This window comes from Ranitomeya variabilis, chromosome 4 (assembly GCF_051348905.1).
Source record: "Ranitomeya variabilis isolate aRanVar5 chromosome 4, aRanVar5.hap1, whole genome shotgun sequence".
NCBI lineage: Eukaryota > Metazoa > Chordata > Amphibia > Anura > Dendrobatidae > Ranitomeya > Ranitomeya variabilis.
This window is the reverse complement of record NC_135235.1, coordinates 172,733,758-172,753,256: the sequence shown is the minus strand read 5'-3', so window position 1 is coordinate 172,753,256 and position 19,499 is coordinate 172,733,758. Positions and strand designations below refer to the sequence as shown.

Genomic DNA, 19,499 nt, shown 5'->3' with positions numbered 1-19,499 from the left:
AGTGTGCAGGTTGGCTCCCTGGCATCAAGGTGCCAATCGCTCGATAACGGTCAGTGCTGCACGTCTGCCGCCTGACAGAGACTAAGCCATGGACCGGGTACCGCTCCCTGAATCCCCGGTGCATATTCATCGAGCTTCGCTTAATTTTGGCAGGACTGTGGCCTATACATTGCCAGTCACCGGAGTCTCCTTATTGTTGACTCCACGGGACCTTTCAAAGACTCAGCGTTGCTAGCCGGGAATGTATCATCGCCTTCTTCAGGACCACACCGGATCCACGTTGTGCCGACAGCTGTTGGCGCCATTATCTACTCCGGAACCATTTCTGTCAGGAAGATGCCCAATGGATAAGTGACTTCTTTGAGAACAACTTTCTTTGTTTTTCCTGCATTGATTTTTCCCCCAACCAAACCTCTGTATTCCCTATTCTGCCTGCATTTTACCTCAAGTTTTCCCTATCTCCCTGCGTGGAGTTAGTCCTAGTTTTATTAAAACCTGTTTACCCTTGATCTGCATCCTGTCTGTCACTGCATCTGCCAGCTTGCTCACACAGGCGTCGGCGGTGCAATCTTGCTAGAGAAAAAACGTTTGCTTCCTCCAAGATGGTGCCGCTGACGCTTGCACAGTAGCAGCTATCGTCAATCACCGATAGATGCTACTGCGCAGGCGCCATCTTGCTAGAGAAGAAAAAAATTGTCTCCCTCCACTAAGATGGCACTGGCTGCACCTGCACAGTAGCATCTATCGTCGATCCAATAGATGCTACTGCGCCGGCGGCTCCATCTTGGATGAGGCAATTTTTTTGTGTAGGAAGATCGCGCCGCTAGCGCATGCCTGCTGCAGGTGATTTTTTTTTTCAATATATGTAATATTCATTAGGTAAACTAGGGGGCAGATCACTGAGGGTTCAGTGAGCTGTCAGAAGCCATACTGATGAATAGCTATTCAGAGCACCACATGAAGCCCCCCACAGGCCGCCCCAGAGTACGGGCATATCATTAACTCACAACTGAAAAGAAAGATTAAACAACAACCACAAGACTGATTTCATCCACCAAGGTATCATTTTAATCAGTATCACAGCGCCAATCTGACAGTGTCCATAGGTTACTGTGTACAATCCTGCTGACAGGTTGCCTGGATTTCTGAACTTTCCTTTAGGAAAAGGAGGACTCTGACACTAAGGGTATGTGTCCACGTTCAGGAAATGCTGCGTGTTTGACGCTGCGCAGAGCCGCAAGGTAAATCACAGGGCCCTTTGTGTGGTGTGCGATGATGCCGGATGTGTGCAATGAACACATCCGGCATCATCTCGTCACAGAAGGGGGCGGGGCTTAGGGCGGAGCGGGTTTGCCGCTCCGTCCAAACAGCTGACCATCCTGAAGGTGGACACATACCCTAATGCTGCTTTCCCACAACAATATATACAGTTTCATGTGTTCTCACACATTTTGATTTGTGCAGTTTAAATTTACAACAATTTATACTTTTATAATAGGTATTGTAATATTATACAGCACTTGCTTAGCAAACATTTACAGTAAAGTGATGCACCTGCTGATGTTACTATTTGGATCAAATAATTCTGATTCAAGCATGAATATTGTGAACCTATTTTGATATCTTTTTTCTTAATGGCTTGTTCTATTGTTTAGGGTGTGGAGAGTGAAAAGTTCCCCATTGTACAACAAGCACTGAAAACGGGACACTGCTTGACAGAACACGATTATCTCACTCACCCCTTGTATGGAGGTAAGAGTAAGATTCTTTACAATTTAACACAATGATTTAGTCATTCTTATTCATAATATTAACTTTTGTATTAACTTCAGTTTCATGTATACATGAGTGTGAGCACATATTATCATGTCTTTAGTCATGTGTTTTTAGGTTAAAGGGAACCTGTCAGCTGATAGATGCTACGGGCGTCATGTATCAGGCACTGACTGTATGAATACAGCCATGTATGTTTGTCTCTGAAAGCCACAGCTTTCAGAGAAAAACATATGTTAGATGACCACTGGGGACCAAGCTGAGCTATTGACTAGTTGTAGAGGTGGGTCGTCATGTAGCTCTGCATATAGGCAGAGACTTGTCAGTCACTGTCAGTGGGCAGGGAGCTGTGCTGATATATTATCTACTGAAAATCCCAGAGCCCTGGAAACACAAACCTCACATCCAACCTGTATTACTGGGAGAGACACTGCCACAATGGAAAATCTGATCTGAAACTTTCATCATGCTTCAAACTGCAAAAGGGGGTCTGAAAATGAATAAAGTAATACAAACTGCATCCCTGAAAATTAGTGCAATTTTATTTATTAAAGATAGTGTAACGGACTGGCTGGTGGAACCACTGTACCATGATCTGAGGAGAGCCTCATTAGGCATGACTAGGTGCCTCACCAAGTCCGACCTGGAATGCACGGCAGCTGGCGATACCGCAACCCAAGGAGGGACAGGGGAGACTGAACCAGGTGCTACACCAGGACTGGCCTTGGGTAGATGCAGCTTACTCCCAAGGTACAGGAGTCAGAAATGGCCAGGAAAGGTGTAATGGGTAAGACAGCAGATGCAGGTAGGCACTAAAGGAACACAGGAGACATAGATACGGACAGGTCCAGCTGTTAGGTAGGGACTGGCAGATGCAGTCTGGTCTGGCTTGTATACAGATGAGCACAGGTAGGTGCGCTCTGGAATGGCTGATGTACAGATGAGCACAACTAGCAAGGGTGCTATGAGCTAACAAATCATGTGGCTCAGACTGGAGCAGGTGCCTTAGATAGTAGGTGTTCCTCAGCCATTGGCAGGGGACACTTTGGAACGACGCGCACAACCCCTTTAAGAAAGAGAAAGTGCATGCGCTAAGCACAGTGCCCGAGGATTTGTGCACCATGTGCACCCCCTGGGCATCAGCAGAGATGGAGGAAGAAGGAAGTCAAAGGTGTCCATAGCTTTTAACCCCTTAAACCCTGGAGGTATTTTCGTTTTTGTGTTTTCGTTTTTTGCTCCCTTTCTTCCCAGAGCAAAAACTTTTATATTATTCCATTAATAAGGGCATGTGAGGGCTTGTTTTTTGTGGGACGAGTTGTACTTTTGAACGACACCATTGGTTTTACCATGTTGTGTACTAGAAAATGGTAAAAAAAAAAATCCATGTGCGGTGAAATTGCCAAAAAAGTGCAATCCCACACTTGTTTTTTGTCTGACTTTTTTACTAGGTTCACTAAATGCTAAAACTGACCTACCACCATGATTCTCCAGGTCATTACGAGTTCATAGACACCAAACATGTCTAGGTTCTTCTTTATCTAAGTGGTGGAAAAAAAAATTCCAGACTTTGTTAAAAAAAAAAAAAAGTGGCAATTTCCCATACCCATAGCGTCTCCATTTTTCATGATCTGTGGTCGGGTGAGGACTTATTTTTTGTGTGCCGAGCTGACATTTTTAATGATACCATTTTGGTGCATATACGATCTTTTGATCGTCCGTTATTGCATTTTAATGCAATGTCGCAACCAAAAAAAGTAATTCTGTTTTGATTTTTTTTCTCGCTGCGCAGTTTTAGCGATCAGGTTAATCCTTTTATTTTATTGATGGGCGATTCTGAACTCGGCGATACCAAATATGTGTATGTTTGATTTTTTTTGTATTGTTTTATTTTGATTGGGGCGAAAGGGGGGTGATTTGAACTTTTATATTTTTTTGCATTTTTTTTTAATATTTTTAAACACTTTTTTTTTTACTTTTGCCATGGTTCAATAGTCTCCATAGGAGACTAGAAGCTGCCACAACAAGATCGGCTCTGCTACATACAGGCGATGATCAGTTCGCCTATATGTAGGTGAATTACTCACTTGTTATTAGCGCCGACCACTGGCCGGCGCTCACAGCAAGCCGGCAGTGACAACCATAGAGGTCTCCAGGAGACCTCTGGTTGTCATGCCAACCCATCGGTGACCTGCCATCACGTGACAGGGGTCACTGGTGGGCGGGTTTCCAGAGCGATTGCCGGAAGCACTTGTTAAATGCCACTGTCAGCGTTTGACAGTAGCATTTAATGGGTTAATAGCCACAGGTGGATCCCGATTTCACCTGTGGCTGTTCCTTCTGGGCACATGTCAGCTGTTCAAAACAGCTGACGTGTCCCGGTGTAACAGGCCAGAATATACCCCGTCCCAGGCTATGCCCGGGGTTAAAATGGTCTTGGTTAGAGTATACTCCGGATATATTCTGGCCTAGGCCAAAGTATATCCCCGGGTAAATTCTGGACTAGGCCACAATATACCCCTCCAGGCCAGAATATACCACCCCGAGGTGTAAAATAGCCTGGGCTGACTATGTCTGGGGTTAAAGTGGCCTATGCCAGAGTATAACCCAGGTATATTCTGGCCTAGGCCAAAGTATACCCTGGCTATATTCTAGCCAGGACAGAGATATAAAAAAACTGACCGTCACATCCAAACATGAATAAGGTCTGAACAGGTGCTTACCTACCAACTCAAATACAATCAAACAAATCAAACAAATAAGGCAGCACTCTAGCGCTATAACATGCAAACATGAAATATGAAAATTAAATTGCATTACCGCACTAGAAATATGAAAAATTGAGAAAGCTTAGTGCATAAATTGGCCAATTCATGTGTACCTGGCAGCCACGTTTCTCGTTGCCAGGACCTACAGTCTGCATCTCTCTGGGAACCTAATGTGAATCCTCTTCAGACTAAATCTATATCTGTATGGAGGGGTAGGATCCTGCTGCAATTAACAATGGCTGAGGCCAAGGGGTGGAGTGCTAAGTCAGAAGGCTAATACAAATGTAAAAAAACTGACCATCACATTCAAACATGAATAAGGTCTGAACAGGTGTAGTTGTCCAGTGTATTGGGAGGGACACACGGCGACTTTGTATGTGATTGATGCATGCAACTTTTTATCCCTGGCCTTAGACAAGCAAGTCCTTGCTACAATATAAACGTTTAAAGGCAAACACTGATAATAACATTAAAAAGATCATGCTTATTTTCAAGATAAAGTGCATGTTCTGTTGTTGACTGCAGATTGAAGCTTGCAGGATATGTCAACCAATCCACGGTCACCGACTTTTGTGAGGATGACAATGTCGCAATTCAATAGATGTGGCCAGGGCATACTCTGGCCTAGGCCACTTTAACCCCGGGCATAGTCTGGCACAGGCTATTCTACACCCCCCCGTGGGCTATATTCTGGCTTGGAGGAGTATAATGTGGCCTGGGCCAGAATATAACCGCCCACGTTAACCCTGGGCACAGTTTGGAATGGGGTATATTCTGGCCTATTATACCGGGAAAGATGTGAGCTCACCGCCGGAGCCCACATCAAAGGGAGGCTGTCCGACATCGGTATACTATTACACCTGATGTCAGAAAGGGGTTAAACTACCATTACTCGACTTATAGTGGATTATTAGACAATCTGTTGTTTTTGTTCGCCTAACCAGTTATCCCTTCCTATTTCAGTACTTTGTACCCTGATTATAAATTTTACCAGTAATAATTATATGCTTGCCTTTGCTCTTTAACCCCTTAGTGACAGAGCCAATTTGGTACTTAATGACCAAGCCAATTTTTACAATTCTGACCACTGTCATTTTATGAGGTTATAGTTCTGGAACGCTTCTACGGATCCCGCTGATTCTGAGAACATTTTTTCATGACATATTGTACTTCATGTTAGTGGTAACATTTCTTCGATATTACTTGCGTTTATTTATGGAAATATGGCGAAAATTTTTAAAATTTAGCAATTTTCAAAATTTGAATTTTTATGCCATTGAATTAGAGAGATATTTCACAAAAAATAGTTAATAAATGACATTTCCCACATGTCTACTTTACATCAGCACAATTTTGGAAACAACTTTTTTTTGTTAGGAAGTTATAAGGGTTAAAATTTGACCAGCGATTTCTCATTTTTACAACAAAATTTACAAAACCATTTTTTTAGGGGCTATCTCACATTTAAAGTCACATTGAGGGGTGTACATGACAGAAAATACCCCAAAGTGACACCATTCTAAAAACTACACCCCTCAAGGTGCTCAAAACCACATTCAAGAAGTCTATTAACCCTTTACATGCTTCAGAGGAGCTGAAGTAATGTGGAAGGAAAAAATTAACATTTAACTTTTTTTTACAAACATTTTAGTTCAGAACCAATTGTTTTTATTTTAACAAGTCTAAAAAGAGAAAATGAACCACAAAATTTCTTGTGCAATTTATCCTGAATACGCCGATACCCCATATGTGGGGGTAAACCACTGTTTGGACGCACGGCAGAGCTTGGAAGAGGAGTGCCGTTTGACTTTTTCAATGCAGGATTGGCTGGAATTGAGATTGGACACCATGTCGCGTTTGAAGAGCCCCTGATGTGCCTAAGCAATGGAAAACCCCCACAGGTCACACCATTTTGAAAACTAGACCCCTTAAGGAACTTATCTAGATGTGTGGTGAGCACTTTGAACCCCCAAGTGCTTCACAGAAGTTTATAACGCAGAGCCGTGAAAATAAAACAAATTTTTTTTTCCACAAAAATGATTTTTTAGCCTGCATTTTTTTATTTTCACAAGGGTAAAAGGAGAAATTGGACCACAAAAGTTCTTGTCCAGGTTGTCCTGAGTACTCCGTTACCCCATAAGTGGGCGGGACCACTGTTTGGGCACACATCGGGGATCGGAAGGGAAGTAGTGATGTTTTAAAATGCAGACTTTTATGGAATGGTCTGTGGACGTTATATTGCATTTGCAGAGCCCCTGATGTATCTAAACAGTAGAAACCCCCCACAAGTGACCCCATTTTGGAAAATAGACCCCCAAAGCAGCGTATCTAGATGTGTGGTGAGCTCTATGAACCCTCAAGTGCTTCACAGAAGTTTATAACGTAGAGCGGTGAAACTAAAACATCATATTTTTTCCACAAAAATGATCTTTTCACCCCAAAATTTTTATTTTCCCAAGAGTATCAGGAGAAATTGGACCCCAAAAGTTATAGTCGAATTTGTCCTGAGTACAATGATGCCCCATATGTGGGAGAAAACTACTGTTTGGGTACACGTCGGAGCTCGGAAAGGAAGTTGTGATGTTCTGGAATGCAGACTTTGGTGGAATGGTCTGAGGGCGTCATGTTACGTTTGCAGAGCCCCTGATGTGCCTAAACAGTAGAAACACCCCACAAGTGACCCCATTTTGGAAACTAGATCCCTCCAAGGAGCTTATCTAGATGAGTGGTGAGCACTTTGAACGCCCAAATCCTTCACAGAAGTTTATAACATATACCCAAGCAACAGATGATATTAGGTCATGATATAAGATATAAAACATCAATACTTTATTGTTAAAAAATGACATCAGGTGCACAGAGATGATACACAGAGCGAAATATAAAACAGTGCTGTAAGAAAATTGGCAGGGGGCATGTAGGCAGGAGGTCAATCTATTAGTATATAATCATAGACACAGCAATGATTGTTAGCAATCTTGATACACTGATTGGAGTGACCAAAAGGGGTACCATAGTGAAATCACATATACCTAATAATCAAACAAAGGTCCCTATAGGTCCGGGGTTCACAAAGAAATGCTGCATCCTAGCCACAGTGAGGACTGTACATAACAGTCACCGATCCTTGCTTGCGTTTTAATAATAATGACAACATTCCCGGCAATAGTAATACAATAATAAAGCGATTGTCGACGTATACCCACTGCAGTGTAGATGGAACCTCCTGGAACACGCCTCAACGCGCGTTTCGGAAAAACAACCTTCGTCAGGGGGCAGAAGTTTATGACGTAGATCCGTGAAAATTAAACAATTTTTTTTCCACAAAAATGATTTTTTGTTGCCCCCAATATTTTATTTTCTCAAGGGTTACAGGAGAAACCGGACCCCAAAAGTTGTTGTCCAATTTGTCCTGAGTATGCTGATGCCCCATATGTTGGGGTAAATGACTGTTTAGGTACACGGCAGAGCTCAGAATGGAAGGAACACCATTTGACTTTTTGAACGCAAAATTGGCTGGAATCAATGGTGGAGCCATGTCTCGTTTGGAGACCCCCTGATGTACGTCAACAGTGGAAACCCCCCAATTCTAACTCCAACCCTAACCCCAATACAACCCTAACCCTAATCCCAACCCTATCCATAATCCTAATCACAACCCTAACCCCAACACACCCCTAATCCCAACCCTAACAATAACCCTAATCCCAACCCTAACGTTAACACACCCTCAACCCTAATCCCAATGCTAACTATAACCCTAATCAAAACCCTAACTGCAACACACCCCTAACCCTAATACCAACCCTAACCACAAACCTAACCCTAATCCCAGCCCTAATCTCAATACACCCCTAACCCTAATTCCAACCCTAACCATAACCCTAATCTCAAACCTAACCCTAACCCCAACCCTAATCCCAAACTGAACCCAACTTTAGCCCAAACCCTAACCCTATCTTTAGACCCAACCCTAACCCTAACTTTAGCCCAACTCACTTGAGCCCAACTGTAACCCTAATTGGAAAATGGAAATAAATACATTTTCTTTATTTTATTATTTTTTCCTAACTAAGGGGGTGATAAAGGGGGGGTTTATTTACAATTTTTGGAAATAAATACATTTTATTTATTTTATTATTTTTTCCTAACTAAGGGGGTGATAAAGGGGGGGTTTATTTACATTTTTTTTATTTTGATTACTGTGATAGAGTCTATCACGGTGACCAAAATGAACCAATAGGAAAAATCTTCCTATTGCTGCCGGGTGCCGGCCGACAGATCTCGGCGGTGTGCACTGCGCATGCGCACGCCATTTTCTCCCGGAAGAAGAAGCCAGAGGCACGGGGGACTTCAGGGGGCCATGGAGGGACAACGGAGGTACTGGGGGGATCGGGGACTCTATTTCTCCCTCCTGTGATAGTCGACATATCCGGATCATTCATGCATTACTTTTTCATGTATCTCTACGTTTGTATGATAGTTACTATAATGACTTGTCCCATTGGTTAAAGTGATTGGTCCGAAACTAAAATGGTTTTAATTTTAAACGTCTGTTAATATTCTTAATTAATTATTTTTAGAACACCATGGAATTCCATGGTGCTGTACATGAAAAGAAGTTAGATACAAAATACAAATATAAATTACAGTGGACAAAATAACAATGAAAGACTGGTCCAGAGGGGAGAGGACTCTGCCCTTGTGGGCTTATAGCCTACAGGATAATGCCGAAATATATAGTACGTTGGGGGATTTCAGCAGCTCCGATGATGGTGAGGTGGCAGCAGGCTGTGAGTCTTCTTGAAGAGATGGGTTTTGAAGTTTCATCTGACAGTTCGGAATGTGGGGGATAATTGGACGTGTAGGGGCAAAGAATTCCAGAGGATGGGGGATATTTGGGAGAAGTTTTGGACATAATTGGGTGAGGAACATATACAGTGACATGTAAAAGTTTGGGCACCCCTGGAAAAAATTGCTGTTATTGTGAACAACTAAGCAAGATAAAGATGAAATGATCTCTAGAAGGTCTAAAGTTAAATATAACACATTTCCTTTGTGTTTAGAGAAAAAATTTACAGTACAGAGCAAAAGTTTGAACACACCTTCTCAATTAAAGATTTTTCTGCGTTTTCATGACAATGAAAATTGCAAATTCACACTGAAAGCATCAGAACTATGAATTAACACATGTGGAATTATACACTTAACAAAAAAGTGTGAAACAACTAAAATATGTCTTATATTCTAGGTTCTTCAAAGTAGCCACCTTTTGCTTTGATGACTGCTTTGCACTCTCTTGGCATTCTCTTGATGAGCTTAAAGAGGTAGTCACTGGAAATGGTTTTCACTTCACAGATGTGCCCTGTCAGGTTTAATAAGTGGGATTTCTTGCCTTATAAATGGGGTTGGAACCATCAGTTGTGTTGTGCAGAAGTCTGGTGGATACACAGCTGATAGTCTTACTGAATAGACTGTTAGAATTTGTATTATGGCAAGAAAAAAGCAGCTAAGTAAAGAAAAACGAGTGGCCATCATTACTTTAAGAAATGAAGGTCATTCAGTCCGAAAAATTGAGAAAACTTTGAAAGTGTCCCCAAGTGCAGTTGCAAAAACCATCAAGCGCTACAAAGAAACTGGCTCACATGAGGACCGCCCCAAGAAAGGAAGACCAAGAGTCACCTCTGCTTCTGAGGATAAGTTTATCCGAGTCACCAGCCCCAGAAATCGCAGGTTAACAGCAGCTCAGATTAGAGACCAGGTCAATGCCACACAGAGTTCTAACAGCAGACACATCTCTACAACAACTGTTAAGAGGAGACTTTGTGCAGCAGGCCTTCATGGTAAAATAGCTGCTAGGAAACCACTGCTAAGGACAGGCAACAAGCAAAAGAGACTTGTTTGGGCTAAAGAACACAAGGAATGGACATAAGACCAGTGGTAATCTGTGCTTTGGTCTGATGAGTCCAAATTTGAGATCTTTGGTTCCAACCACCGTGTCATTGTGCGATGCAGAAAAGGTGAACGGATGGATTCTACATGCCTGGTTCCCACTGTGAAGCATGGAGGAGGAGGTGTGATAGTGTGGGGGTGCTTTGCTGGTGACACTGTTGGACATTTATTCAAAATTGAAGGCATACTGAACCAGCATGGCTACCACAGCATCTTGCAGCTGCATGCTATTCCATCCGGTTTGCGTTTAGTTGGACCATCATTTATTTTTCAACAGGACAATGACCCCAAACACACTTCCAGACTGTGTAAGGAAGCCAAGAAGGAGACCAAGAAGGAGAGTGATGGGGTGCTACGCCAGATGACCTGGCCTCCACAGTCACCAGACCTGAACCCAATTGAGATCTTTTGGGGTGAGCTGGACCGCAGAGTGTAGGCAAAAGGGTCAACAAGTGCTAAGCATCTCAGAGAACTCCTTCAAGATTGTTGGAAGACCATTTCCGGTGACTACCTCTTGAAGCTCATCAAGAGAATGCCAGTCATCAAAGGAAAAGGTGGCTACTTTGAAGAACCTAGAATATAAGACATATTTTCAGTTGTTTCACACTTTTTTGTTAAGTATATAATTCCACATATGTTAATTCATAGTTTTGATGCCTTCAGTGTGAATTTACAATTTTCATAGTCATGAAAATACAGAAAAATCTTTAAATGAGAAGGTGTGTCCAAACTTTTGCTCTGTACTGTATATGTATTTAATCTTTTGCATTTTACAAATTAGAAAAAAGAAAATGGAGTGATGAAAAAGTTTTGGCACCCTTCATGGTTTGTACCTAGTAGCACCCGTTTTGAATGGATCACAGTCTGTAAACATTTATTGTAGCCTGCCAACGGTCGTCCAATTCTTGTTTGAGGGATTTTTATCCATTCTTCCTTGGAAAATTCTTCCAGTTCTGTGAGATTCCTGGGTCGTTTTTCATGCACTGCTGTCATGGTTCTCAATGGCAAGAGAACGTAATAAAGCATACAAAAGGACTAGCTCTTGGAAGATGGGAACTCGAGCTGACCATGAGCTAAACCTACCGCACAACTAACAGTGGCCGGGTAACGTGCCTACGTTTTATCCCTAGACGCCCAGCGCCAGCCGGAGAACTGACTGACCCTAGCAGAGGAAAACACAGACCTAGCTTACCTCTAGAGAAATTTTCCCCAAAAGGCAGACAGTAGCCCCCACATATATTGGCGGTGATTTTAGAGGAAATTGACATACGAAGTATGAAGATAGGTTTAGCAAATTGAGGTCCGCTTACTAGATAGTAGGAAGACAGAAAAGGGAACTTCACGGTCAGCTGAAAACCCTTTCAAAATACCATCCTGAAATTACTTTAAGACTCTAATATCAACTCATGACACCAGAGTGGCAATTTCAGCTCACAAGAGCTTCCAGCCTCAGAAATATTCAATCACAGAGAACTGGAACAAAAATGCAAAACAAACTTAGGACAACAAGTCCAACTTAGCTGATAGTTGTCTAGGAGCAGGAACATGCAACAGAAAGGCTTCTGGTAACATTGTTGGCCGGCATAGAAATGACTGAGGAGCAAGGCTAAATAGAAAACTCCCACATCCAGATGGAAAACAGGTGAACAGAGGAGATGAAGCACACAAGTGCAGTACCACCAGAAACCACCGGGGGAGCCCAGAAACCAAATTCACAACAGTACCCCCCCCTCAAGGAGGGGGCACCGAACCCTCACCAGAACCACCAGGGCGATCAGGATGAGCCCTATGAAAGGCACGGACCAAATCGGAGGCATGAACATCAAAGGCTATCACCCAAGAGTTATCCTCCTGACCGTAGCCCTTCCACTTGACCAGATACTGAAGTCTCCGTCTGGAAACACGGGAGTCCAAGATCTTCTCGACAACGTACTCCAACTCACCCTCAACCAACACCGGAGCAGGAGGCTCCACGGAAGGCACAACCGGTACCTCATACCTGCGCAACAATGACCGATGGAAGACATTATGAATAGAAAAAGATGCAGGGAGGTCCAAACGAAAGGACACAGGGTTAAGAATCTCCAATATCTTGTACGGGCCGATGAACCGAGGCTTAAACTTAGGAGAAGAAACCTTCATAGGGACAAAACGAGAAGATAACCACACCAAGTCCCCAACACAAAGACGAGGACCAACACGACGACGGCGGTTGGCAAAATGCTGAGTCTTCTCCTGGGACAACTTCAAATTGTCCACCACATGCCCCCAAATCTGATGCAACCTCTCCACCACAGCATCCACTCCAGGACAATCCGAAGACTCCACCTGACCGGAAGAGAAACGAGGATGAAACCCCGAATTACAGAAGAAAGGAGAAACCAAGGTGGCAGAACTAGCCCGATTATTGAGGGCAAACTCCGCCAAGGGCAAAAAGGCAACCCAATCATCCTGATCCGCAGACACAAAACACCTCAAATAAGTCTCCAAGGTCTGATTACTTCGCTCGGTCTGGCCATTAGTCTGAGGATGGAAAGCAGACGAAAAAGACAAATCAATGCCCATCCTAGCACAGAACGCTCGCCAAAATCTAGACACGAATTGGGTTCCCCTGTCAGAAACGATATTCTCCGGAATACCATGCAAGCGCACCACATTTTGAAAAAACAGAGGAACCAGCTCGGATGAGGAAGGCAATTTGGGCAAGGGAACCAAATGGACCATCTTAGAGAAACGGTCACACACCACCCAGATGACAGACATCTTCTGAGAAACAGGGAGATCAGAAATAAAATCCATGGAGATGTGAGTCCAAGGCCTCTTCGGAATAGGCAAGGATAACAACAATCCACTAGCCCGAGAACAACAAGGCTTGGCCCGAGCACAAACATCACAAGACTGCACAAAACCTCGCACATCTCGCGACAGGGAAGGCCACCAGAAGGACCTAGCCACCAAATCCCTGGTACCAAAGATTCCAGGATGACCTGCTAACGCAGAAGAATGGACCTCCGAGATTACTCTACTGGTCCAATCATCAGGAACAAACATTCTACCAGGCGGGCAACGATCAGGTCTATTCGCCTGAAACTCCTGCAAGACCCGTCGCAAGTCTGGGGAAACAGCAGATAATATCACTCCATCCTTAAGGATACCTGTAGGTTCAGAATTACCAGGGGAGTCAGGCTCAAAACTCCTAGAAAGGGCATCCGCCTTCACATTTTTAGAACCTGGTAGGTAAGAAACCACAAAATTAAACCGAGAGAAAAATAACGACCAGCACGCCTGTCTAGGATTCAGGCGCCTGGCAGACTCAAGATAAATCAAATTCTTGTGGTCGGTCAATACCACCACCTGATGTCTAGCCCCCTCAAGCCAATGACGCCACTCCTCAAAAGCCCACTTCATAGCCAAGAGCTCCCGATTACCAACATCATAATTTCGCTCAGCGGGCGAAAATTTACGAGAAAAGAACGCACAAGGTCTCATCACGGAGCAGTCGGAACTTTTCTGCGACAAAACCGCCCCAGCTCCGATTTCTGAAACGTCAACCTCAACCTGAAAAGGAAGAGTAACATCAGGCTGACGCAATACAGGGGCGGAAGAAAAGCGGCGCTTAAGCTCCCGAAAGGCCTCCACAGCAGCAGGGGACCAATCAGCAACATCAGCACCCTTCTTAGTCAAATCAGTCAACGGTTTAGCAACATCAGAAAAACCAGTTATAAATCGACGATAAAAATTAGCAAAGCCCAAAAACTTCTGAAGGCTCTTAAGAGAAGAGGGTTGCGTCCAATCACAAATAGCCTGAACCTTGACAGGGTCCATCTCAATGGAAGAGGGGGAAAAAATGTACCCCAAAAACGAAATCTTTTGAACCCCAAAAACGCACTTAGAACCCTTTACACACAAAGAATTAGAGCGCAAAACCTGAAAAACCCTCCTGACCTGTTGGACATGAGAGTCCCAGTCATCCGAAAAAATCAAAATATCATCAAGATACACAATCAAAAATTTATCCAAATAATCACGGAAAATGTCATGCATAAAGGACTGAAAGACTGAAGGGGCATTTGAAAGACCAAAAGGCATTACAAAATACTCAAAATGGCCCTCAGGCGTATTAAATGCGGTTTTCCACTCATCCCCCTGCTTAATTCGCACCAAATTATACGCCCCACGAAGATCAATCTTAGAGAACCACTTGGCCCCCTTTATTCGAGCAAACAAATCAGTAAGCAATGGCAAAGGATACTGATATTTAACCGTGATTTTATTCAAAAGCCGATAATCAATACACGGCCTCAAAGAGCCATCTTTCTTAGCTACAAAGAAAAAACCGGCTCCTAAGGGAGATGACGAAGGACGAATATGTCCCTTTTCCAAGGACTCCTTAATATACTCCCGCATAGCAGCATGTTCAGGCACAGATAGATTAAATAAACGACCCTTTGGAAACTTACTGCCCGGAATCAGATCTATAGTACAATCGCAATCTCTGTGCGGAGGTAGTGAACCAAGTTTAGGCTCCTCAAAAACGTCACGATAATCAGATAAAAATTCCGGAGTCTCAGAGGGAATAGATGACGAAATGGAAACCAAAGGTACGTCTCCATGAGTCCCCTGACATCCCCAGCTTAACACAGACATTGCTTTCCAGTCGAGGACTGGGTTATGAGATTGCAGCCATGGCAATCCAAGCACCAACACATCATGTAGATTATACAACACAAGGAAGCGAATAATCTCCTGGTGATCCGGATTAATACGCATAGTTACTTGTGTCCAGTATTGTGGTTTGTTACTAGCCAATGGCGTGGAGTCAATACCCTTCAGAGGTATAGGAACTTCCAGAGGCTCTAAATCAAACCCACAGCGTTTGGCAAAGGACCAATCCATAAGACTCAAAGCGGCGCCAGAGTCGACATAGGCGTCCGCGGTAATAGACGATAAAGAGCAAATCAGGGTCACAGATAGAATAAACTTAGACTGTAAAGTGCCAATTGAAACAGACTTATCAACCTTCTTAGTACGTTTAGAGCATGCTGATATAACATGAGTTGAATCATCACAATAGAAGCATAACCCATTTTTTCGCCTAAAATTCTGTCGTTCGCTTCTGGACAGAATTCTATCACATTGCATAATCTCTGGCGTCTTCTCAGTAGACACCGCCAAATGGTGCACAGGTTTGCGCTCCCGCAAACGCCGATCAATCTGAATAGCCATTGTCATGGACTCATTCAGACCTGTAGGCACAGGGAACCCCACCATAACATCTTTAATGGCATCAGAGAGACCCTCTCTGAATTTCGCCGCCAGGGCGCACTCATTCCACTGAGTAAGCACAGACCACTTACGAAATTTTTGGCAGTATATTTCAGCCTCATCTTGCCCTTGAGACAGGGCCATTAAGGCTTTTTCAGCCTGAATTTCTAAATGAGGTTCCTCATAAAGCAACCCCAAAGCCAGGAAAAACGCATCCACATTGAGCAACGCAGGATCCCCTGGTGCCAAAGCAAATGCCCAATCCTGAGGGTCGCCCCGGAGCAAGGAAATTACAATCCTGACCTGCTGTGCAGGATCTCCAGCGGAGCGAGATCTCAGAGACAAAAACAATTTACAATTATGTTTGAAATTCTGGAAGCGAGATCTATCCCCAGAGAAAAATTCAGGTAAAGGAATTCTAGGTTCAGATGTAGGAGCATGAATAACGAAATCCTGTAAGCTTTGAACCTTCATAGCGAGACTACTCAAACCTGTAGCTAAACTCTGAGGATCCATATTAATCAGGTGAAATCAGAACCATTCAAGGATTAGAAGGAGAGAGAGACGAAGGCTGCAGTAAGCAGAGATGCTAGTGAATCAACTAATGAGCAAACTCAGGAAAAAAAAAAAAAAAAATCTCTGCAGACTTCTTTTCTCTCCTTTCTTCTGCCAATTATTTTAACTCTTGGCCGGCCAAACTGTCACGGTTCTCAATGGCAAGAGAACGTAATAAAGCATACAAAAGGACTAGCTCTTGAAAGATGGGAACTCGAGCTGACCATGAGCTAAACCTACCGCACAACTAACAGTGGCCGGGTAGCGTGCCTACGTTTTATCCCTAGATGCCCAGCGCCAGCCGGAGAACTGACTGACCCTAGCAGAGGAAAACACAGACCTAGCTTACCTCTAGAGAAATTTTCCCCAAAAGGCAGACAGTAGCCCCCACATATATTGGCGGTGATTTTAGAGGAAATTGACATATGAAGTATGAAGATAGGTTTAGCAAATTGAGGTCCGCTTACTAGATAGTAGGAAGACAGAAAAGGGAACTTCACGGTCAGCTGAAAACCCTTTCAAAATACCATCCTGAAATTACTTTAAGACTCTAATATCAACTCATGACACCAGAGTGGCAATTTCAGCTCACAAGAGCTTCCAGCCTCAGAAATATTCAATCACAGAGAACTGGAACAAAAATGCAAAACAAACTTAGGACAACAAGTCCAACTTAGCTGATAGTTGTCTAGGAGCAGGAACATGCAACAGAAAGGCTTCTGGTAACATTGTTGGCCGGCATAGAAATGACTGAGGAGCAAGGCTAAATAGAAAACTCCCACATCCAGATGGAAAACAGGTGAACAGAGGAGATGAAGCACACAAGTGCAGTACCACCAGAAACCACCGGGGGAGCCCAGAAACCAAATTCACAACACACTGCTATTTTGAGGTCTAGCCACAGAATTTCAATGATGTTCAGATCAGGGATCTGTCAGGGCCATTATAAAACTTTCAGCTTGCGCCTTTTGATGTAGGTCTACTGTGGATGTTCACGTGTGCTTAGGATCATTATCTACTTATTCCAGCCATCCTCTTTTCAACTTCAGCATTTTTATAGATGGTGTTATGTTTACATCAAGAATTTGCTGAAATTTCATTGATTCCATTCTTCCCTCTACCAGTATAATGTTCCCCGTACCACTGGCTGCAAGCCAACCAAAAAGCATAATTGATCCACCCCCATTCTTAACGGTTGGCGAGTTGTTCTCCTGAAATTCTGTGCCCTTTTTTCTCCACACATACCTTTTATCATTGTGTCAAAAGAGTTCTATTTTAACCTCATTGGTCCACAGGACTTGTTTTGGAAATGAACGAAGCTTGTTTAGATGCTCTTTTGCATACTTCTGATGCTGAATTTTATGGTGAGCATGCAGGAGAGGTTTTGTTCTGACGACTCTTCCATGAAGAACATATTTGTGCATGTGTCTCTGAACAGTAGAACAATGAACCACAACTCTAGAGTCTGCTAAATCTTTCTGAAGGTCTTTTGCAGTCAAGTGAGGGTTCTGATTTGCCTTTTTAGCAATTATACGAGCAGCTCTCACTGAAATTTTGCTTGGTCTTCCAGACCTTATCTTTACCTCCACTGTTTCAGTTGAATGTAATTTCTTAATTACATTTTGAACTGAGGAAAGGGCCTCCACCAATTTCATTTTCAGAGTGCTAGGCAGCTGCATAGAAGAACCCATTGCTGCTGTTTTTTGCACAAGGTTAGAGGAGGCTGTGGTTTTATAAAGATTGGAAATTTGCATCACCTGGCCTTTTCCAACAATGATAGTGAACAAGCCATAACCCTAAGAGGCTAATTAATGTTTGAAAGTGTGGTCAAAGTTATCTGAGCACACAAATCTCTAAGGATGACCAAACTTTTGCATTGGCCCATTTTCCCTGATTTCCTATTCTTTTGCATGTTTGTCACACTTAAATGTCTAAGATCTGCAAAGAAATATAATGATTTGACAAAGATAACACAAGTAACGCTACGTTCACATTTGCGTTGTTGGTCGCAGCGTCGTCGACGCAACGCACAACGCATGTCAAACGCATACACAACGCAGCGTTTATTGACGCATACGTTGTCCTATACAATTGAAGATCCAAAACGCCCCCCAAAAAAAACATTTAGTCAAAAGGCGCATGCGTCAAAAAATGCGGCTCAACGCAGGCAACTGTGCCCTATGCGTTTTTCATAGACACTAATGTGTTTTTTTGGCGCATTTACGACGCAGGTGCGTTTCATGCATTTTTCTTCGGAAATGTGACGCATCAAAACTGCAACCTGTAGCGTCGTCCGCGCCCTGTCTGGTGCGCCAAAAAAACGCATGCGTCATACAACGCATGACAACGCATACCGGCGCATGTCCATGCGCCCCCCATGTTAAAGATAGGGGTGCATGACGCATGCGTCGGTATCCATCGACGACGCTGCGCCCAAAGACGCAAATGTGAACATAGTCTAAGCACAAAATGCAGTTTTTAAATGAAGGTCTTTATTATTGTCATGCTGCTGCAATGCAGGTAGGTGCAGGTTTCACTAGATGGCAGTAGTGAGGAAGCAGGTCTGCACCTAAACAGAGCTGCCTGCAGTGCAGCAGTGAGGCTACGACAAGTGGCAGCAGAATAGTCAAACAAGCTGGGTCAAATCCTAGACTGTTGCGTAGTACCAAAGGAATAAGCAAACTTGCGGTCAAAGACAAGCCAGGAGGTCTGTAACGGTCAGGAGTGGATAAGCCAAAAGACAACGGACAGAAACAGGTCAGGATACAAGCCAAGTCAAAACCAGAGGGGTCTGCACGCTAAGGGGAAACACTGAGTCAAGACAGGAACAGGGGGAAACAGAGACAGCAAACACAGCAGGATGAATCAGAGCAATCAGAGTCAGCTACAGCAGTACTAGGCAAAAACTATAACTGACATGATCTGCAGGTCACAGCGGGGATAAGTAGCAAACCTGAGACCAGACTGAGGCTGAGAAAAGTTAACACTGACATGATCAGACCGGGAAAAGGGAAGACAGGTCTCAAAACCTGATCTCGATCATGACAATTATTAAGGGAAAAAGAAATCCAAACTTACAGAGCCCCGTGTGAAAAAGTGATTGCCCCCTAAACCTAATAACTGGTTGGGCCACCCTTAGCAGCAACAACTGCAATCAAGCATTTGCAATAACTTGTAATGAGTCCTGGA

The 19,499-nt window shown here is 43.5% G+C and overlaps 1 protein-coding gene across 3 annotated transcripts in view; it reads left to right on the top strand.

Annotated features, from left to right (window-relative positions):
- Positions 1-19,499, top strand: part of LOC143770113 (L-threonine ammonia-lyase-like) — a 441,011-nt gene that overhangs the window by 216,603 nt on the left and 204,909 nt on the right. For all 3 annotated transcript variants that reach the window (XM_077259383.1, XM_077259382.1, XM_077259381.1), the window contains one exon: positions 1,656-1,752. In XM_077259383.1, coding sequence (XP_077115498.1) covers positions 1,656-1,752 — 97 coding nt within the window. The remainder of the gene's footprint in view (positions 1-1,655; positions 1,753-19,499) is intronic.